The sequence below is a fragment of the Pelobates fuscus genome, chromosome 8, assembly GCF_036172605.1.
Source record: "Pelobates fuscus isolate aPelFus1 chromosome 8, aPelFus1.pri, whole genome shotgun sequence".
NCBI classification, from domain to species: domain Eukaryota; kingdom Metazoa; phylum Chordata; class Amphibia; order Anura; family Pelobatidae; genus Pelobates; species Pelobates fuscus.
In genome coordinates, this window is record NC_086324.1 from 11,576,581 (window position 1) to 11,600,058 (window position 23,478).

Consider the following 23,478-nt stretch of genomic DNA (forward strand, 5'->3'; position numbering starts at 1 on the left):
GAGATGAAACACCCACGCTAATGCATCACTTCCACTACATCCAGCTTAAGCACTACTACCACAACATGCCTCACAGAAGCAAGGTACACAGGGACCTGACGTGGTACGAAAACCTATGCACACAGACACCAGACTTGGAGGGTAGGGTCTCCGTATTGTATCAAAACCTACTGACGTCACACCGTACTGCCAACAACCTATACAAGAGACAATGAGAAGATTGGACGGAGGAGACCTTTACAGACGAACAATGGGGGAAGATACTAACCCTACAGCACAAAAGTGCCTCCAGTTCCCACTACCAGGAGGTTAATTATAAGCTCCTGACACACTGGTATCGTACACCGTCCTTGATCAACCAATACAACCCGACAATACCAAACACTTGCTGGAATCAAAGCGCTACGGAATCTGTTGGCGCTATATAAATGGCAATAATAATAATAAATAAAAAATATGCGGGGAGGAACCCGGCACCCTACGACACATCTGGTGGGACTGCACCAAAATAAAACCTTACTGGGAGGACATACACCGGGAAATCAAGCGAATTCTTGACGAACCTACAGACTTGACGATGGCTGCCGCCCTTCTACATCACACAGAACGGCTGATACCCTCCTACAGGAGGTTGATACTGAGGCACTTACTAAACGTGGCCAAGTCCCTGATCCCTCTACACTGGAAACAGGAACACCCACCCACGATAGAAGAATGGACACGCAGGGTGGAAGATATCAGGATAGCAGAGGCGAAAATAGCAGAATCCCAAGGGAGAAGCGACAAACACGTGGAACGGTGGACACCATGGATTTTGCACAGCACGTGAGCGCAGTTGAACGACGAGAAACTTCGGGACGGGAGACGGGGCGACTGTCGATGGGGGGCGGGCCCAAGTGCACCGAGGGGGAAGGCAGATATACTCCCACTCCCATTTTCCCCCCTCCTCCCTACCATAGCCCCCTCCGAACTCCCTATATAGCCCCAGGGCTAACACCATGAGAGAACCTCCTTGCACTCGACCGCACTGAGAGTAGACGTCACAGGGAACTCACCTACCGGATCTGAAAACGGAATAGGAGTACAGGGGAAAAGGGACACCAACCCCTTACACACTGGAAGGGTCCGATGAACACGCATGGGGACACACGGAGAAGATACAGGAGTTGCCATCATACACAGAAGGAGAGAGAGAGACACAACATACTAACAAACACCCACAAACACATACAAATCATCACGCGGAGTCATAACCGCACCAGACAAACACTGAAACGGACAACACACACAGGAACGGCAATCACAGCTCACAACCACAAGTTGACAGACAGAAGACTCAGCGCACTCCTCTAGGAGTCCACTGACGACCTGATTTCCTGTATACACGACTACTAGTAACGAACCTAAACGAGCGCATAGTATATCCAACCACAACGACACACAGCGCAGACACCTATGAGACTTACGAGTCTAAGCACACTCTTGACTTCCCACAGAAGCAGGCATAGGCACCACACGCGGAGCCGAACGGATCCCAATACACAAATCAAAAAAACGACCTCAAAGCATCTCTATATCCGACGACTGTTCATAGCAGTCATGCGCCTTAATGTATGATTAAGTGATGAGTGTATACACGAAATAGGACCTGCAAGTCCGGTAAACTATGGCTTTACATAAACTAACTATGAACCACGAGCAGCCATGGTATACAGCAATAATTCTCACATGTCATGTAACCTGAAAAATATGTGTGCTGTATAGGACCTGAGAGTCCAAATAGTTGTTATATTGCAATTGGAAGCAAAAGAAAAACATCTCAATAAACATCATATTTACAACAACAAAAAAATAATAATTTTTTTTTTAGACATTATATAAATATGTAGGATGAGACTATTCCAAAAACATTGCATTGGTAAGTGGATACACAAAAAGGAATTGCTAACCTTTCCTATGAGTGACATTAAGCTGTTTTAAGGTCTGTAAGGACTTGTGTCATGGCAGGAGTGGGGTTACATTATTTTACATAGCTGGTACTGTTACACAGGGAGCCTATCCTCATTCCAGAAAAAGTCAACCACAATCTTACTCCTAGGATATTTTTATTTACTGATAGAAAAAAATGCATCAATCATTTCACAAACAAAAAAATCGGTTGGACTATTTCTTTCTGGAATATCTTTTTCTCATTCTATAAATGTATTATCTACAATTTCTGAATAAATAAACACGTTTGTCGTGTAGAAAACACTGTACAACAGAAAAACAGTACATCGATGGTGCCATATTTTTCTTCTTACTGTCCTTGGAAATCATGATTTTACATCTGAAATTTTTATTACCATTTACCCTCCCATTGCAGCAGCTCTGAATTCCACAGCACTGTATGGGAACGGGTGCGGGACTAACATGATGAATATTGCGATGGCCGCATGAAAAAAAACAAAAAGAAGAAGACATTTTCATTTCCTGAACCGTTTGAAAAGTGGGTGCACATGTTTGCCGCCAGAGCCTTTGTTTCGTGTTGTATGGTACTCCATGTAAGCGGTATCATCTGCGCCAGACATTGAACTCATTGTGCCCACACGGCGTGCCATCTGCAAGAATTAGAAAAAACAAGTTAAAGGGACACTATAGTCACCAGAACAACTACAGCTTATTGAATTTGTTCTGGTAAATAGAATCATTACCTTCAGGCTTTTTGCTGTAAACACTGTCTTTTCATAGAAAATGCAGTGTTTACATTACAGCCTGGTGATAACTCCACTGGCCACTCCTCAGAGTTAGAGATCCTTCCTGGGTCATGGCTGCCTAAAATGCATCCAAACATTCAGTGTCTCCTCCCTCTGCATGCAGACACTGAACTTTCCTCATAGAGATTCATTGATTCAATTCAGCTCTATGAGGAGATGCCGATTGGCCAGGGATGTGTTTAAATTGTGCTGGCTCTGCCTCTTTGTCAGTCTCAGCCAATCCTATGGGGAAGCATTGTGATTTGATCAGGCTACCACTTCTGATGATGTCAGCAGGCAGTGGGCAGGAAAAGGGGAAACAGGGGCAAAGCCAGCAGCTTCAGGCTAGAATACAAGTAAGATTTTACTATTTTTAGGGAGGCAAGAGGGCACCAGGGTGGCTAGGTGGTGGTTTTAACCGTATAGTGCTCCTTTAAGGTCTTCGCATAAAACAATATTTCTATAGATCTGCTAGTTCACTTTCGAATTAACTATCACACACTGACATTTTCACAACAAAATGCACCGTAATATAAAGCCAGCAGAATTTTTCACAAGACACATCTATCTCTCAGGCACAAATAGTCAACACTTTATAGAGACCACTTCTAATCAGTGGATGTACTACTTCAGCCACATGAGCTGCTGACGGGTTTATAAGATGCAATACAGACATCGTCATACAGTAACACAGACATCGTCATACAGTAACACAGACATCGTCATACACTAACACAGACATCGTCATACAGTTACACAGACATCGTCATACAGTAACACAGACATAGTCATACAGTAACACAGACATCTTTATACAGTTACACAGACATCGTCATACAGTAACACAGACATTGTCATACAGTAACACAGACATTGTCATACAGTAACACAGACATCGTCATACAGTAACACAGACATCGTCATACAGTAACACAGACATCGTCATACAGTAACACAGACATCGTCATACAGTAACACAGACATCTTCATATAGTAACACAGACATTCGTAGAACAAATTCTGTGTCTGTTAGAAAATAAAATACTTACATGTGATGAAGATTTGGATCCAAATTCCCCAGCTACAATTTCTTCCTCTGCGTCGAGATCAGAGGCTGCCAGAACTTTTTGCAGAAGCTGCTGCTGTTCTTCTTTACTGGAAAATGCAAGATCTTCCTCCTCCATTCCTGCAAGTTTTGTAATGACCTAATAAATAAGATTAAATAAGATTAACACAATTCCTGTAGAGGGACACAGTGTAAATTGGGAATACGGAAATACTGAGCCTTTCCTGCTTCTGGAGAGGTCAAGAGACAATGCCCAAATAACAAGGGGAGAGGGGCACAACATGGTTCATTTATAAAAGTGTTAATTTATATTCCTTACCTGCTTCTGGAGAGGTAAAGAGACAATGCCCAAATACAAACAAAATTACAAAAAATAATAATAATAAATAAATCACTATTTAGTAACTACATACCAATGAAAACATTCTTGTATTTAATTCTATATTTTTTAAAATGAGGGTATATCTAAAACGGCTTGCAAAACCTGCAGATCTTGTCGGCAGCCTTTGTAAGCCCTCCCTTTCTTCCCCAACCCAGACTTTTGTGACTGTCCAATCACAGACTCCCCAATGCAGCACAATGAGAAGCCTTTGCAAGGCAGGTGCTCTGGGCAGTTGCTGCCTCCTGAGTTTACCTCCACTGAGCTAACCAAACCAGGAAGTAACAGGACTGGTTTTTAGATTAACGAGGGGAGAGATGGTACAACATGGTTCATTTATAAAAGTTTTAATTTCTATTGAAACAAAGCATTTATGTTCCTTTAACATTTACCAAAATGTATCAAAAGTTTTACCCAAAATGCTGTACAATGTAATGGGTGTTACTGACAAGCTAATGTATGATAAGTGATAGAGGAACTGTAACATATGTACAAACACCTACTGCAACAGGTGGACCAAAAGAGGTCTATAATAATGATGAGCTTATAATCTAGAGACAGGCAGGGGTGTATTAGCCGCGAGGCAAACAAGGCATTTGCCTTGGGCGGCATTTTCCAGGGGGCGGCAAAAAAAGCCGCCCCCAAATGCCCAGGGCAAATGCCTTGTTAGCCTTGCGGCTAACAGACATGCCGGCGGGCTGCTGGGCGATCGGGCGGCACTGCCTGGCGGGCGGCCGGCCGGCCGGCGAGGGAGCACTTCCCCTGAGCTGTCTGCTCAGCTCCCTCGCCAGCCGCAGAGTGAGGCTGGGAGGCGGAATATGACGTCATATACCGGCTCCCAGCCTCACTCTGAGGCGCGCGAGGGAGCTGAGCAGACAGCTCAGGGGAAGTGCTCCCTCGCCGATCGCCCAGCAGCCACTGGACCACCAGGGAAGAAGAGACAGCCCCCCTCCCCAGCATTCCCAAAGGTAAGGAGGCTGGGGGGGGGGGGGTGTTAAATAAAAAAAATGTGTGAAAAATAAATTTTAAAAAAATGTGTGAAAAATAAATTTTAAAAAAATGTGTGAAAAATAAATTTAAAAAAATGTGTGAAAAATAAATAAAAAAAAACGTGTTTTAAAAAAAATGTGTTAAAAAAAATGTGTTAAAAAAAATGTGTTAAAATTTTTTTTAAAAAAATGTGTTAAAAATACATTTAAAAAAAATGTGTTAATGTGGGTGGGTGAGTGTGTGTCTGTGTCTGTTAGTGTGTGTGTCTGTTAGTGTGTGTCTGTGTCTGTTAGTGTGTGTGTGTGTCTGTTAGTGTGTGTGTCTGTTAGTGTGTGTGTGTCTGTTAGTGTGTGTCAGTGTGTGTGTCTGTTAGTGTGTGTCAGTGTGTGTGTCTGTTAGTGTTTGTGTCTGTGTCTGTTAGTGTGTGTGTCTGTGTCTGTTAGTGTGTGTGTGTGTCAGTGTGTGTGTCTGTTAGTGTGTTTGTGTGTGTGTGTCTGTTAGTGTGTGTGCGTGTGTCTGTGTCTGTTAGTGTGTGTGTGTGTCTGTGTCTGTTAGTGTGTGTGTGTGTCTGTGTCTGTTAATGTGTGTGTGTCTGTTAGTGTGTGACTGTGTGTCTGTTAGTGTGTGTTTGCCTGTGAGTGTGTGTGTATGTCAGTGAGTGTGTGTCTGCTAGTTTGTCTGCTAGTGAGTGAGTGTGTGTCTGTTAGTGAGTGTGTTTGTCTGTTAGTGAGTGTGAGTGTGTCTGTTAGTGTGTGTGTGTTTCTGTTAGCGAGTGTGTGTGTATTTAGAATGCGGGGCGGGGGGAAAGGTTGGGTGGGGGTAGCGCGGGGGGAGAGGGGGGCGCCTGAGTTTTGTCCTGCCTAGGGCAGCACAAAACCAGGATACACCACTGGAGACAGGTGGAGGATACAAAAGATGAAAGTGGAGAATTAGACTTTGAGGAATAATGGCTGATGAGGACATGTGGCAGACTTGGTAACTTTTAGGAATCAGTATCGGATATTATTATTGGAAAACATTAAAGATTATCTATGACAGCAAATGCATGTGATCACAAAGCAGAACTTGTGGCACACAGAGTGTAACCAGGACTAAATAAATAGAGAAAGCAAAGGCAGATAAAACCTATTCTCTATAAAGCTATTTGCAAACAAGCACAGTTTTCCTAAGAGGTGTCTTGCTAGGAGTTGTGCTTTTTATTTAGATATCAATAGTGACGTGGCGCAGTACATATACAAATGTTAGCAAAACTTGGTTGCAGCAAATTTTCAAAAAGCTACGGGCAAACTGTTCCAAACACCCTGTTTGCGTCTGCCAATAGATTTCACCTCGGCACTTTCTATCAATGATAATGATGTTTATTTTCAGGAAATACCTTGAAACTGTATCCTTGATCCACCAGGAATCGCTGTCTCTTTGTGGAATAAGCCATTTCCTGCGTATCCTGAGACACAAGGGAATAGAAAAAGGCGTTGTATTCCTCTGCCACCATTCCTGTGGTGGAAATCAATATACATAATGTTAGAGAGAAACGCAGTCTCTGATAAAATGATAAATAATAATGCTTCATTTAGAACACAAGCCTTCAATGATAAGAGAGAGAATAATTCACATTTAAGTATTAACATTAGTTCTCTGGAACTAAAACAGCAGAAAGATTCTGATCAGGCAAAGAAATTTGATTTATATTCTATAAAAAAAGGTTCACTGTATTCTCATTATTATTGGTTAATTTACAAAACACAAACGCTAATTTATACATTTATACCGCATCGGAGACAATTTGTCCGTAAATGTAAGCAGCACTAGACACTGAATAGCTACATAGTCAAACTGCTTTGTTCCGGCATTGAGAAGGTTAAATCTTCTCGTTTCTTCCGTTCACAGAGCTGCACGTGGTAAAAAGACCAATGGTGGATTAGAATGATCAAAAGCTGCAGTAACCACTGTGATATTAGCCTTGTTCAGTTTATGAGTTTTCCAGCATCATGTCATCCATTATCCTCTGTCAGGCGGGTTATAAGATTGTACAGTCATGTGCCCTGAATCCCAACACAATGCATAGCCAGTGAGGAAATCCGGATTACGCTTTGGATTGTAAGGTTATGCAAAGAAATCTCAAAACCAAACTTCCTTTGTTCTACTATTTAATGAACCAATCCAGTTGTGAATATGGCACTATATACAGAAATTATAACAAGAACATGGTCATATTCCGTACATCCTGACACCAATTAATGCGCTTTGGCAAATAAAATGTAATCTCAGTGAAGGTCAGTGAAGGATATACATGTTTCAATACAAAACTGAAGTGTCATTAAAAAGTTAGTTTTAAAACAGAAGGATTTATTTATTTTCTTTATACTACTACTAATTTTATTTCTGTTTTGGAAGGTGATTGATTGAACAAAAAAATGGAGCTGACCTCACCAAATAAAAAGACATAGGATAAATATAATTAAATAAAAACATTCTTGCCTTTGCAACTCTTGCACTTGCTGTAAATCCCCAGCATTTGCAGCTGCGGCAGTGAGCTTTGAAAAGAGTTCAACTTGCAAACCTGAATGGTGCTAAAAATCTTTCAGCCAATCCAAAAACTCCCATTATCTATAAAGGGTATGCTGAACATCTACCATACCATGCATAGCAGGTGCTCATGGAATATGTAGTTCAACACTGTGTTAGTATGTATTTTTAATTTGCTAGCATTATGTATATGCTGGTATCCACCCCATATCCATAAGCTCCATTTTGTGTGTTTTCATTAATGGAGCTACAGACAAATCTTGCGCTTGCACAAGGACAAGATACAAACTAGTATATAAAAATTCAATGCAAGAGCCCTTCAGTATGTGATCACCCCAAGGGAATAATCAGGTGTTACGTGGCCCGAGCCCTACATAAGTTCCTCCTCCAGCAAGTCTTCTTGTGAGTCTTGGCTGATAAAGCTCGGCCATGGATTACCACGGAAACGCTCCAACGAGGCACACGTGAGTGCTACATGCCGTAAGTGTAACATGGAGTCTCCTGTGCCCCCTCTTCACTATAAAAATCTTCTGGTAGCTACACTGTGCCACCAGACCACAGGGGAGTGTAATGTCACAGCGAAGGGGGGATAACATTAAATTTAAAACAAAAACACACACACACACACTCTGCATCCACTCTACACACACACACACACACTCTATACACACACACACACACACACTCTATACACACACACACACACACACGCTCTGCATCCACTCTACACACACACACGCTCTGCATCCACTCTACACACACACACGCTCTGCATCCACTCTACACACACACACGCTCTGCATCCACTCTACACACACACGCTCTGCATCCACTCTACACACACACGCTCTGCATCCACTCTACACACACACACGCTCTGCATCCACTCTACACACACACACGCTCTGCATCCACTCTACACACACGCTCTGCATCCACTCTACACACACACACGCTCTGCATCCACTCTACACACACACGCTCTGCATCCACTCTACACACACACGCTCTGCATCCACTCTACACACACACACGCTCTGCATCCACTCTACACACACACACACGCTCTGCATCCACTCTACACACACACGCGCTCTGCATCCACTCTACACACACACGCGCTCTGCATCCACTCTACACGCACACGCGCTCTGCATCCACTCTACACGCACACGCGCTCTGCATCCACTCTACACGCACACGCGCTCTGCATCCACTCTACACGCACACACGCTCTGCATCCACTCTGCACGCACACACGCTCTGCATCCACTCTACACACACACACACACACTCTGCATCCACTCTACACACACACACACACACTCTGCATCCACTCTACACAAACACACACTCTGCATCCACTCTACACACACACACAAACTGCATCCACTCTACACACACACACACACTGCATCCACTCTACACACACACACACACTGCATCCACTCTACACACACACACACACTGCATCCACTCTACACAAACACACACACACTGCATCCACTCTACACACACACACACACTGCATTCACTCTACACACACACACACTGCATCCACTCTACACACACACACTGCATCCACTCTACACACACACACTGCATCCACTCTACACACACACACACACTGCATCCACTCTACACACACACACACACACACTGCATCCACTCTACACACACACACACACACTCTGCATCCACTCTACACACACACACACACACTCTGCATCCACTCTACACACACACACACACACACTCTGCATCCACTCTACACACACACACACACACTCTGCATCCACTCTACACACACTCTGCATCCACTCTACACACACACACACACTCTGCATCCACTCTACACACACACACACACACTCTGCATCCACTCTACACACACACACACACTCTGCATCCACTCTACACACACACACACACTCTGCATCCACTCTACACACACACACACACTCTGCATCCACTCTACACACACACACACACTCTGCATCCACTCTACACACACTCTGCATCCACTCTACACACACACTCTGCATCCACTCTACACACACACTCTGCATCCACTCTACACACACACTCTGCATCCACTCTACACACACACTCTGCATCCACTCTACACACACACTCTGCATCCACTCTACACACACACACACACTCTGCATCCACTCTACACACACACACACTCTGCATCCACTCTACACACACACACACACTCTGCATCCACTCTACACACACACACACACACTCTGCATCCACTCTACACACACACACACACACTCTGCATCCACTCTACACACACACACACACTCTGCATCCACTCTACACACACACACACACTCTGCATCCACTCTACACACACACACACTCTGCATCCACTCTACACACACACACACACTCTGCATCCACTCTACACACACACTCTGCATCCACTCTACACACACACACACACTGCATCCACTCTACACACACACACTGCATCCACTCTACACACACACACTCTGCATCCACTCTACACACACACACTCTGCATCCACTCTACACACACACACTCTGCATCCACTCTACACACACACACTCTGCATCCACTCTACACACACACACTCTGCATCCACTCTACACACACACACTCTGCATCCACTCTACACACACACTCTGCATCCACTCTACACACACACTCTGCATCCACTCTACACACACACTCTGCATCCACTCTACACACACACTCTGCATCCACTCTACACACACACTCTGCATCCCCGCTACACACACACACACACACATTGCATCCATTGTGGGCAGACTCTGGGTTGGCCCTGTGGGTGGACTTGGGGGTAGGCTCCGGGGCTCAGATCTTAGGCTATATAAGGGGCCTCAACATTTCTGATGTTAGCCCTGGATTGCCCCATTTGGCAAACACCATACAAATCCCTGTATTACTAGTGCCAAACAAAACCTTGCGACTCTTACAGATTGTTGTGGTATTAAGGAAATGAAGTGTGTGTCACAGATGATTACGTTTTTTTTTGTCTTATTCTTCATAGCATATGCAAAGTTTTTCTTAAATCATTGGAAAGTTTGACAGGTTTTGAGCTTGCCTAGGCTTTTATAAGATGTGTGTGTAGAATTGTGACACATTAACAGCAGATTAAAATAAAAATAAAAATCAGGCACAATGACTGCCTGGACTGCAGGTCATAGATATTATCTTTACAGCAGAGACCGGGGAACAGCGCTGTTTGACTCCTTACAATTGGTGGGGGATGCTAGGGCATCCCTGACACCAGAAGTACTACAGAGATTTGTAGTGATTATGGTGCATGGAGTGTTCCTTTAATGGAGGATGTGTACAGAAACGAGGGCCAAGAGGATAGAGAAAGTGTCTCTATTATATATACATTATATGTCCGCGTTCCAAAAGCAAAACATTACGCAGGAAGTGGGAGACAAGAAATTCAGAGATTCGGTTGTAGCACATTAGGAATAGCTCATATTTTGTTGCAAATCATAAGTGAAGTTAATATATCTCTAATCTCAAATAATTCAACATGATTTATATGATTAATTACCTTTCTTTGCTCTAAGAACTCTTCCCAGACGCTGTGCTTCCTGTCTTCGAGATCCTCCGTGCGATGAGATCTGAATTAGCACATTTGCCTCTGGTAAATCGAAAGATGTGTCACCAACCTACAGGGTATACAAGGAAGTCCCCCATTAATCCCAGTAAACATTACCTATAAAAGGAAGCCATGATTTATGGCCCAATCCACTCAGTCACTGAAAAGTGGCAGGAATACACCAATCTTAAGACTTCTCAAGTCCATTTAAAAAAAAAAATAATCTTAATCCCCTGACAGGTAATAAACAAAAGCAAGAAATCTTCACATTAAGGAAATGACGGCATGAATTCATGTTGAAAGGGTACAGCAGCACAGACTATACAAGTGGAGTAATTATGTAAAGGAAAACTCAACAAGAAAGAAGAATACTCTACAGAGGCCAGCAGAGAGCCCAGGGCTCCAATTACTCACCTTCGATATAAAGATCGTGTTAATTTTTGGATTGTGTTTAAAGTTTTGTAGAATTTGCATCCTCTCGCCCTGTGATGTCGGGCCATAGATATAGGGTCTGAAATATAAAAACAATAAAAATGTACAGCTAAAATGCTATTTTTAAATCCTGATGAAGGTACGGTCACACCCTGTCTTAGTCAGACTTTGCATGTATAAGATTAAAGCTCTCAGGTAGAGTTCGCTATGCCTATATATGTGCCTGATAGCTCTCTCTGGCTGTAAACCCACCTAAAGTGCTGTATAAGGATTGGAAAATAAATAAAATAGTATATAGGGGACAATTTAACCATTTTGCAGCACTTACTAATTTTTAACAAATAAAAACAAAAGTTTTACAAAGACTGGCCATTTCCATAGTAAACGATGAGGGTGTCTGTGAATGAGAGACTGGTGAGATCACTGCACGGGGTGTTTGTGTGGATGTGTGAACGCGTATGATAGTTACTCCAACTTCATTCCGTTTGTTCACCCGAAACAATGAACAGGGCCCACTAACGATCCCAAAGCATCAGTCCTATTAATCTCCCCCAAGACAGATTTACAGCAGATCCTTTAATCTTTGTGAAAGATCCTTTAAATCGCTCAAAGTTCAGGAAAGTTTATATTTGTCTTTTTTTTCGTGGGGGGAATGTAAAAGCTTAATTACAAAGCCAAGCTTGGGATTTCTGAAAACAGCTGGGATATCAAGGGTCATAAATGCACTTGTTAAAGGATTTGTTGGCATTACGGAAACAAAGCTAATTATGAATTAAGGGGCATTGAGACTTGTCAGGCGTAGAAAATATTTATAGTTATGTTTCGCAATTAAAAATAATATATATTGGGGCGGGGCCTGACCATCATGGCGGAGAGTCGTGTTTTCCATGAGCTCCCACACGATCATAGCAAAACAAGCGAAATATGGCCCACTCAAGCGACACAAATGATAATCCCAGACACCCACTTGCCATCCACGACAGTGGGCACACAACAGGATGTCATACGACCCAATCGGGGTCAACTGAACCCACGACCGAAAATGCGGCCTGGTATGCGGTGGGCGGGGGAGGCGGCCACTCCCCTGACCCGGAGGCACCTTGAAGATACCCACCGCACAAGCACACGCTGCTTCCCCCCCTCGGACCGGAGGGTGATCCCGGTCCACCCTGCAGTGGCGACCCAGAGACTGCTGAGAAGTGGAATAGCGCCAATGAAAGCTAACAGAGACCTACCTAAAATGGCGGTCACGACATGTGCCGACAACGCAAGCGATGCCTCGCACGATATCCTCATGCGAATACAAAGCCATTTCGATGCATTCTGGAGGAAGCTGGAGGGTAAGCTGCTTCAACCTGCTTCACCACTGCCTCCCACCCCTACAAAGCGCAGGCACAGACTAGAGCACATACTGCAACACAACGACTCACGCTCACTCAGCTCCAGCCGCACGCCTCAAAAAACGCCACCCGCTCCGAAACGGCTGAAAACTACACAAGCAGGACTCAAAGCTACGAAATGGCGGTGGAGAGGCAAACAGGCACCTGGCACACGCACGGCAGCAAAGCGGGGCATACCGCTGGAAAAGAGCACGGGCTTGGTCCGGGCACCTACCACCTCAAGGGAGACCCTGCAGCGGCACCAAGACACAGCCAAGCGACCCCACACACTCCAGACAACCCATCGCACAACACTTACCCTCACACGAGCCAGGAGCTGGAGGAGAAACCAATATTGCCGCACCTCGGCGGATGCTCCCTGGGACGTCCCCATGCCTGCACTGCCTCTACCACAGATGGGAATCGGCTGATCAAGTATCCAAGCCAGCAATAGGGACGTATAGTCACTTACAAGGGAAGCTGAGTAACTGGACATACCTGATAAGGGACCTTTAATCCCATGCTGAGGTCGTATATAAATGTCCCTTCTTATATATTTTTATTTTCAGTTCATTTACAGCTATGCTCTGCTACCCCACTAATTCTGTATGGGCAATCTGAAATACCAAGTCCTGCATTCTCTAGTCACATATAATGGTGCACTGTTGCCGTTATGTTATGGAAGAGATTAAGTCTTCTCTGCTGTTTTATTTCAGACTAGATAGCAAACAAATTTAGGCATGTGTAACTAGCCTGTCCTACTGTAGAATGTTAATTGTGCAGCCACATACTCGTTATGTTTTGATCCTCAATTATAGATCAGCCTGTTATATGTTCTGCCATTAATCTTGTTTCTCTCTTTTGTAAATGTAAATGTAAACGTATGTTTTACTACTACCGTTCGCACTGTGTCATCTGCGGAATCACTCAGCATTACTATTAATATAAAAACTGTGCCTGTATTTAATTTGCCTCGCATGTTCAGCGAGGAAAATGCCTGAGGACTGCTTTCGGGGCACCTCAGACCTGTCTGTAAACCTTATGCGCACTACAAAAATAAACAATTTAAAAAAAAAATTAAAAAAAATAATATATATTGTTGCATAAGCTGTATAGCTAACTACACAGATATCAATTACAAATTGCTCATACACACACAATGAAATCTACAGCATGCACACAGATATTTAGACACACACATGATAACACCATCTTAAACCTGGAATCACAGTTAACTGAAAAATGACAAAATTCTAATTAAAACACCCAAGATGAAGAATTATTTCAGATCAGCTATTTTAGCCTAGATGTTACCATTCGGATTTCAATTTGCTGTAATTCTGAGTTTATGCCGTAAACCCCATTTTGTTGCAGGCTGCAGTTCTTATCTCCTATCTATATAACAAGCACAGGGGAAGGACTGACTAAACAAAAAAGAATTTGTGTTCCATGGTTCAGCTCCTATCTGTACAATATCACCAGCAGGGATGATGGGCTCAGTAAGAAGACAAACTATTTTTTCTAGTTTGTTGCAAAATTGGAAGAGTTTCAGACTAGGTTTTTTTTGTCTTCTTTTGGATCAACAGCAAAAAGCATATGTGAGGAAGGCTGAACTTGATGGACGCAGGTCTCTTTTCAGCTATGTAACTATCGTGTTGCAGGCTGCAGTCCCTAGACAGAATATAACAATATAATACATGCAGTACAGGTAGAGAGGCCTGGCTGAAATGATGAATCAATGGCTGCAGTATATAAAACATAAACGGAACATAGAAGAAGAAGAAAATAAAATAACAATACGGCCGTTTTTATTCTGTTAGGTTATATTGTAAACAATAAAATTAAAGCAATGATCTCCTCAATCCCACTAGCTATGCGCTAGTAAAAAGTCAGCAGCAGTAAGTAGAAATTCACCCCCGGTGAATGTTCCATGCAGCTTCCAAGCTTGCTGTGACTAGTAACCTTTAGGCCTGGCCAGTAGTGTTATATTTGAAATTTTGAGGCCTCGTCCACAGAAGACTCAAATATGGAGATAGAGACTTTGTTCCCCTGGTTACGCTATATACTATTTTAATTAAGAAGTCTGCAATGCCCCTTTAAACTCAGAGGTTACATCATTTACCTTCCAGAACCCTACATGTATAAGATCAATATTTCTTTAAGCTCCCTCACCCCTCTTCATTCCTAGAAGACAGCATGACTCAATTGCACTATGACAGATAAAACACCTTCAAAACAGGCAATTGTCCACATCAATCAGATACCACTACAAACAAAGAAAAGCTTGAAAATATAAATTTTTATGGAGAAATAGAATCATTAGATTTTCTAAGCAGCATCCAATGAGGGGAGAATTTAAAAGAGACATCTTATTAAAATGGTTATATTGCCTGGAGTCTCCTGTCACCGTCCCTGCATGCAATGTTAAACAATTTATGAGCCGTGTAACACTGAGTGAGGGTCCCTGGCTATCCATAGCCTGGCCCCTATTGGATCAATGGCTAAGGTACAGACTACACACTTTCTTCCAGCCATAACGATTCATACCAGCAATAGGCACTGTGATAGGCTGAAAGTGGTCAGCTGACACTCTCATCCAATCACAGCCGCCCACTGCTGCTCCAGTTCATAATTCCTCATTAGTCCAAGAAGCACAGAGGGGATGGGTTGCAGGGACCTCCTGTTTAGCATTAAAACATTAATAACAGTTTAATGCTGAATGTAATGACATCGCCAAGGCACTCAAGACACTGTAAACACTCTAATGAGATGAAGCAGTTACACTGCCTACAGTGTGTCCATTTAAGTGCCAGGACAGCCCTTTCGAGCTGCTAAAATAAATAAATAAGCAAAATGACAAAAGCAGGATGGTCTGTCTCCATAACCACTATATGCTGTAAAAGTAAGCTAGAATGTTTATGGTGCTTTACATTCTAAAGTCCAGCAAGATACATTCTACACAGAACCACAAAGTCAATTGTTGTCCCTTAACACTGTATGTATTGAAACGTTCCCCAAATGTTAATGGACAAATTGTATACATGCTTTAGGATGGCACTTTATAATGACCACATTCTGATTAACAGTAGTCCTGCGTTACTTTTACTTTTGCCAAAAACAGGGATCTGCAGTCTCATTGTTATTCAGGGCCACTTACTTGTTGAGCTTGATGGCATACTCCTTCAGCGCAAATACATTGTCTGCAAACACAATGATTTTGTCATTCCTTCTTTCGTGGAACTTAATCAGGAACTGGCAAGCTCGAAATTTATTTGGATTCATGGTGTAGAACAGAATTCGCTTCTTTGTTTTGATGGCAACGTATTCTCTGTAAAACTCTGGAGACATTGGACACCAGACCTGTGGGGGAATAAAGCATTAAGAAAAAAACTGATTGAGGGATAAAAGGAGCATGCAGGCTTAGAAAGCACACATTCTAAAGGAGAGCTGTGTTTATCTAGAAAGGATTCTCAGTGAATACACACTGGCAATTTCTTCATTATTGTTACAAAAAAGTACTTAACACAAGCGTGCTTTACCAAGGCAACTGATTCCTGCAGCTTTAGAAACAAAAACGTCTCACTCATGGTTTGCTAGTGTTTATGTATTCAGGTTCACTACTGCTGGGCTTAAGGCATTTTATTTTTGGGGACTCAAAGCCTGTGTACAAAGATTTCAAGGCCAGCTCAAACAAAATGTATGTAAAATAAATATCACAGAACAAGTAGCACAAAGTGTGTAATCTTTCCAGGTTAAATAATCACTTCCACGTTAGGTAACACAATAGTGCCTATTTTTAAAAATAAAAAAAAAAAAGAGAGAACTGCAAATTCTAGGCCATATTAGTGTAGTAGAAATAATGCAGTTCAGATATTTTTTGCCTAAAGCTGCAGTGCCCTTCTCAGAACTCCATATGTCTGGATAACTGAATAAAACATTTAAAAACAGATTATAGTAGATCTAAATTGTATAACACCCTACACCATATTCTCTCTCTCTCTCCCCACATTCCATCACTGTGTCAATTTTTTTAATACAAGAAATAAAGTATGGAGAGATCAATTAACAAAAAGCATAACCACCTGGGTGCTAATCCTCACTGGTATTCCCTCAAATACCAACATAAATAGTAATCATAGTACGAAAGAGAATGCACACCAAAAAGTCACAATAGTAACTAACCTGGTTTTTAATGAGCCAATATAAACAAAATATACAGGCAAAATTACTAACAGTTATAAATAAAGTGATACAATAGGCACAAGGCAAAAATCAATAATCAATAGTTACCAAACAATTCTTACAAGCCTAGTAGGGCAGAAACAGGAAACAAAAAATAACCCCCCAACGTTTTGGCCCCTTCCTGGTATCCTTTATCAAGGGTGTATTACCAGGAAGGGGCCGAAACGTTGGGGGGTTATTTTTTGTTTCCTGTTTTTGCCCTACTAGGCTTGTAAGAATTGTTTGGTAACTATTGATTTTTGCCTTGTGCCTATTGTATCACTTTATTTATAACTGTTAGTAATTTTGCCTGTATATTTTGTTTATATTGGCTCATTAAAAACCAGGTTAGTTACTATTGTGACTTTTTGAATTCATTTTTTTAACACATCTAGTCACTAACAAAACTCTGGCAAAACATTATCGGAGTTTTAGCTTCGTTGCTCAACAGCTGGAAGCTAAAAGACGGCAATCCCCGACCTGGGCCTTTAATTGACATATAGTGTGTCTACTTGCAATGATGCATACAGATTAGTGCCGTTAGAAAAAAAAACTAATTAAGGCACAAAACGCATAAAATAATTCAGGTTCCTACTCCACACATATTGACAGACCCCACCAATTACTTACAAGAGCGCAGTTCAGCAACATTAAAATGGAGCCAGAGGTGGACGGCACATGGTTTTAATCCGTATAATTGCTTCCTCACCACATGAGGTAGACTGGAAATTAACTCCCTGTCGGTTACACCTGGCACTAGTTATATAGCATGATCATTGCTCTGACAGTAAGTGACGTGGCTCTGCACGGCAGGAAAACATTTACTACACCCAGCATCACATCAGGCCCTCGGAATCACAGGAAAACAAACGATATAGGTTACAATGGGGATGTGCTCTATTTAATCCTTCACCCACTGTGTTTCCTTCCAGTTATGTGCACTTGTTCCAGACTAATTGAGCAGGGAAGAATGACAAACTGATTAAATCCCAAGTACTCTCCAAATGGCTAAATAAAATGCTTTATAAGTGACAGCCGAGGCCTGTTTAAATACAGTTAAAAGAGAATATTGAAATGAACAGACTGGGTGTGTCCACGTTTAAAAACAGACTGTGTTGCAAACTGAAATCCCTGTATATACACCATGTCACAATACAGACTAATTGTATACTGAATGACAAGCACAGGAAACCCTCACACATCTCCTCTGTCAGTCCTTACATTGGCTTCCTGTATCCTATAGGAGTCAATTCAAGGTACTAATCCACACCTATAAAACACTGAACATCTCTTCACTGATCCGCAGGAATGCCCCTTCTCAGTCTCTCTGCTCTGCCCGTAACCTTCTCCTGTCCGCTGCTCGCACCCATACGGCCAACTAACGCTTGCAGGACTTCTCGCTGGTGGCTCCTTTCCTTTGGAATAGTCTGCCTACCGCCATCAGACTCTCCCCTTGTCTTCAATCATTTAAGAAGTGCCTTAAAACCCAACTCTTTAGGAAAACTTATGGCCTCCCAGAGTAACCTCTACCTCACATACCTGTCCCTTGCTCTCTCCTAAAGGGCAGCTCTCTACTCTCTCCACCTTGTTTGACTGTTACCTCCTGTCCTGCTGTGTTTTATGCCCCACTTGCTATAGACTGTAAGTGCGTTTGAGCAGGGCCCTCTTCAACCTATTGTTCCTGTAAGTTTTTGTAATTGTCTCATTTATTGTTAAATCCCCCCCTTTGATAATATTGTAAAGCGCTGCGGAATATGCTGGCGCTATATAAATACCAGTAATAATAATAATAATAATGAAAAAAAGCACCTAGCATGAGAGATATTCTTTATAATAGGGGAGACAACTTTCAGGAAACCAATATCTGACTAGATAATTCTAGAGTCCTGCGTAAATGGAAATCTCTCACAGTGTGTGCAAATTGCAGCGATATATAAGAGCAAAGTAAATAAAATTTAAAGATCACCGACCTCAGCGCATTGCACCTTTGCTATGTAGCCGTTGTTCTGCAGTTCCATCCAGTTAGCTTCATATAATTTCGGACCAATCAGGAAATTCAAATCTACAATTTTGTCGTCTTCCCTGACGAGAGTGGCTGTTAGTCCCAGCTTGCAATGTGCCTGAACAATGGTCAGAACACGTCGGAACATCTTAGCTGAGAACAGAGGTGTGGTTCAGATAAATCTGAATATTGTGCTTGCTGCAGTGAGTTCCTATTGCCACAATAATTAATGTCACGTTATGACAACAAATGAAAATAAACAGAGAGACCAGGGATAATCAGATAAATTAATAGTACTCATTAGATAAGTATTTGGTACCGTCAATGAAGCTGCATTTCCTTTGACGTGAAACCTATTGCCATTTGTTCTGTATCTCTGAGGTTTTTGCGGTACTTTTATAAAATCTTTTTTAACTTTTGCAAATATTTATTGAACAATAAATAAAACTCGGATACAAAAGTAGCTTGTGCATAAATCAGAGTTAGAAGCACTTGTACAATTAGGAAAATAATAAAAAATTGTTCGTGCGGAACTTAAAAGCAAGTGAAGGAGATTAAATCCGAGGATGTACTTAATATTTTCTTAGAACATGTAGAAACTTATTGGAGGTGTAAATACCCATTAAATGATAATATATTATACTTTGTTGTTCAGTGCAAAGCTATATGTGTTATTACAGAACGGATTCACATATATTTGTAATTGTAATGCTCAGTTAATAATTCCTCTTAAATGAAGGGTTGACGTACAATCATTTTTCTACTTTCTATACTAGAAATATTACAAACCACTCAGTGATTTGAACGTTGTTTTTTTGCTTGGTTTTCTGAAACGTGTGCCATAAAAGACATGCATTTTCAAAACACATTTTCGGTAATTACCTGGAATAGTGTGCACCTCATCCAGAATCATCAGCCCCCACTCCTGGCTGCGGAGCCAATCCATGACCCTTTCGGCCTCCCAGGACCGCTTGGTAGTGTGCCCAAGCATGGAGTATGTGCTGATAGCGATGGAGCATCCGATGGGCTTGTCCTTTGCATCAGACGTAAACCGGCAGATCTGACTGTCATCGATGGTAGACCACATCTTAAACTGTGCCTTCCACTGCTCTACAGACACAGCAGAGTTACCCAGCACCAGACATCGCTTGCGAACTGTACAGGCAGCAGTGACGCCGACCAAAGACTTACCAGCACCTGCAAGGGGAAAAGAAACAAAAACACAAAAAGGGAGACTTATTCACCCTATGTGAGAGAGTACCGTCACAAATTCACCACTCCGATATTTTCTTTATAAAAAAAAAAAAACATTTAAAAAAAGCTACGCTACTTGTGTCTGCCATAACTACCTCTTTCCATGCACAAGGTATGATACAAGAAACTCCCTTGTCCTTGCCACTCTTAGTCTACAAATCACAGCCATTTGCCCCAATCATAATTTGCAATGTGACAGCGGTAAGGTAGGCTTCCATAAGCTATATAAATAACTCCTACAGGTTCCTTCATAGTTTTCTATGTGCACTGTCACAATAAAACGTTCTTTATTCATCCCTGCTTTCGTGGTTTGGAGCGATTTACCTTTTATTAAGAACACTGTACACAATACATAGACCCACATTTTACGACTCCGTGACAACTTCATTTGTCATTCCTCGCGTTCTCTATTGAGACCTAGCATCCTAAATCACTAAATGTATCCATGAGAGCTCCTTATTTCAATTTAGGATAATATCTGGATTTATTTACATAGGCTAACAAACAACAAACTCATGACATCTTACTTTAGTTGATTTGATGCATATTTTACTGCACTTTGTGCATTTGTTTCCAATGTTAAATTTAATCACTAGTTCCTGCTGATCTACACTCTGGGCAATTTTTAGATATTCTCTGGTGGCTACAAAGCTGCAGTTCTTAAATAAGTAAGAGAATCCACAGGCCCTACTGCCAGTCTTTTATATTCAAAGATATTATAAATATCGTGATAACAAATGTTACCATAATATATAAAGCTCTGTGAGGGAGACACTCACCACACGGAAGCACTATCACACCGGATCTAGCGCGGCCATTGCCAAACATCTTGCGAAGGCTCTTCTCTTGATAAGGACGAAGGACTGCTGTGGGCTTCAGGTCAATATTAATATCTGGATTCATTGTGTCGTTTCGGAAGTCATACTCTGCCAGCAGTGGGTACTCCAAATGGATACACTGCTTCTGCAACTCTTCAATCTTTTCCTAGAAGACAGTTCAGAAACAATTTGGCAACAATCCCCAGTTCCTAAAACAATCGTTCGTGAACTAAATCCTGGCTGATTCCGCCAACCTCCCAGTATAAGAAATCCCTCACCATATGTGGCCATATATTGCCTGCCTTACGTCTCTGGAACATTTAGAAGGCAGAGTTGAGACTGCTGGAGGAGCTAACCCTCTCAGCTCAAGGCAGGACACAGGTCTACCTAATGGCAGACTGCAGCCTTCTGACCCGACTGTTGTCAGTTATTCACTTATCTGTAAAGTTCTGAAGCTTTGGCTGACCATTTCTGTGTTAAGGCAGCAATCACAGAACCATCTTCTCCCCTTCTTTCATACTAATATACCTATTCTGGACGTGAATTATTGCTCTTTATGTGAAACCAGTATATGTAGGGCATGCCACGCTTATTATCGGTAAACCTTTGAGTTACGGGCACATTTGACTCAGTTAGATATATATACCTGATGATTTTACAAGTTGATTAGTCGATCAGCTATTGTTCCGTATTGCTTGCTTTAACATACTGGACTACCCAACGGGCGACCATCAATGGCTAGCGCCTTGATGTAATATGCTCACATTAAATGTTCTATGTATTATCTTCTGTTCCACTGTGCACATTGTACATTTGTGCTCCTGAACATTGAAAAAATATCTTGACGGCTTCACCACCCAGAGATCTTGAATCCGTAGTAACGTTTAACATATAAACACAGCTGAAGCTCTAACCAATCACTTCCAGCTATAGCAAAAAGGAAGTGAGTTGTGTACATGGTAACATGAAACGGGCGTTGTTAAAAGTCTTTGTTAATTTAACCAAGCCGTATAAGTCAGGATGCAAAGTTTCCAATATAATGTATAATAACTAAGGCTATGGCTGAAATGTTGTATCATATGGCTAAACTGATGTACATGGCTTCACTCAAAGAAAGCATTCCATTTTAATTACACAGGTTTTGTGTCCTCCTAATCATCTTCATTTGTATTCCAGTTATAGTGGTCTTTGCACACACATGGACATGCTCCTAATGCCACCGATACATTTTAGACAGGATGGCTCCCTTCTCATAGAAAGTGTCAGAACCAAGGAGTACGTGGCACATTATGCCGTAAATTAACAATAGGTGTATGCATTACCAACAAACATATTATTTACCTGTTTGACCTCAAATGACACTGTTTGAGTCTCCTCTTCCTCTTCTTCCTCTTTATCCATTTGCTCATAGAATTCAAACAAGTCGGTGGGAATGTCAGGTTTGTCCTGAGACTCAGGAACTTGGGAAGTCGAGGGGCCGCCAGACTCATTCCCCTTGGAAATCTGGAGAGAAATGCGACATGAATGCTGCAAGCTCACCGTTTTGGTAATTATGTGACCAGACGGACATTGCAGTCGGTTTGAAACATTTGTGCATGATGTCTGCATTTGTGTAAGATTGCTCTAACATTTAAAAAAGGAAATGTGACAGGTTTTAACATCCATTTTTAAGAAATGCTTGACTTAACCTTCACTAAGCAGCTTTCTATCCAACAATGCTGTGAATTCAGTTTATTAGAGTTTCTTAACACTAGCACCCATTGGTGTCTGTACAATACCATAGTAGCCCATTCTTACAGCGGATTTACTGGTAAAGGTCTCAGTGATTAGCTCTGTTTCTTCTCCCTCAGCGGTACGCAATCGGCAGCTTCTGATGACACCATCTTGGAGAAGTTCCTGGATAACCTCCGGGTGGGCACTCTCAACAAAGTATCTGTGAAAAACAATAAATACATATGTTGATGTCCATTTTCTCGTGGCAACCAAAGCATGTCAGTACTGCAGTAACGGCATAGGAGAAAAAAATATCTACTTCAATTCATAGGACTCTGAC

General features: G+C 42.0%; 1 protein-coding gene across 1 annotated transcript in view; it reads right to left on the reverse strand.

Annotated features, from left to right (window-relative positions):
- Positions 1-2,119: 2,119 nt before the first annotated feature.
- ERCC3 (ERCC excision repair 3, TFIIH core complex helicase subunit) overlaps positions 2,120-23,478 on the reverse strand; it is a 30,892-nt gene continuing 9,533 nt past the window's right edge. Inside the window, exons 5-15 of the mRNA XM_063429238.1 lie at positions 23,223-23,358; positions 22,767-22,928; positions 21,387-21,591; positions 20,236-20,550; positions 19,322-19,506; positions 16,288-16,490; positions 11,734-11,830; positions 11,272-11,389; positions 6,546-6,664; positions 3,785-3,940; positions 2,120-2,600 (exon numbers count right to left, since the gene is read on the reverse strand). Of these exons, the coding sequence (XP_063285308.1) occupies positions 2,466-2,600; positions 3,785-3,940; positions 6,546-6,664; positions 11,272-11,389; positions 11,734-11,830; positions 16,288-16,490; positions 19,322-19,506; positions 20,236-20,550; positions 21,387-21,591; positions 22,767-22,928; positions 23,223-23,358 (1,831 nt within the window). The 3' untranslated portion in view covers positions 2,120-2,465. The remainder of the gene's footprint in view (positions 2,601-3,784; positions 3,941-6,545; positions 6,665-11,271; positions 11,390-11,733; positions 11,831-16,287; positions 16,491-19,321; positions 19,507-20,235; positions 20,551-21,386; positions 21,592-22,766; positions 22,929-23,222; positions 23,359-23,478) is intronic.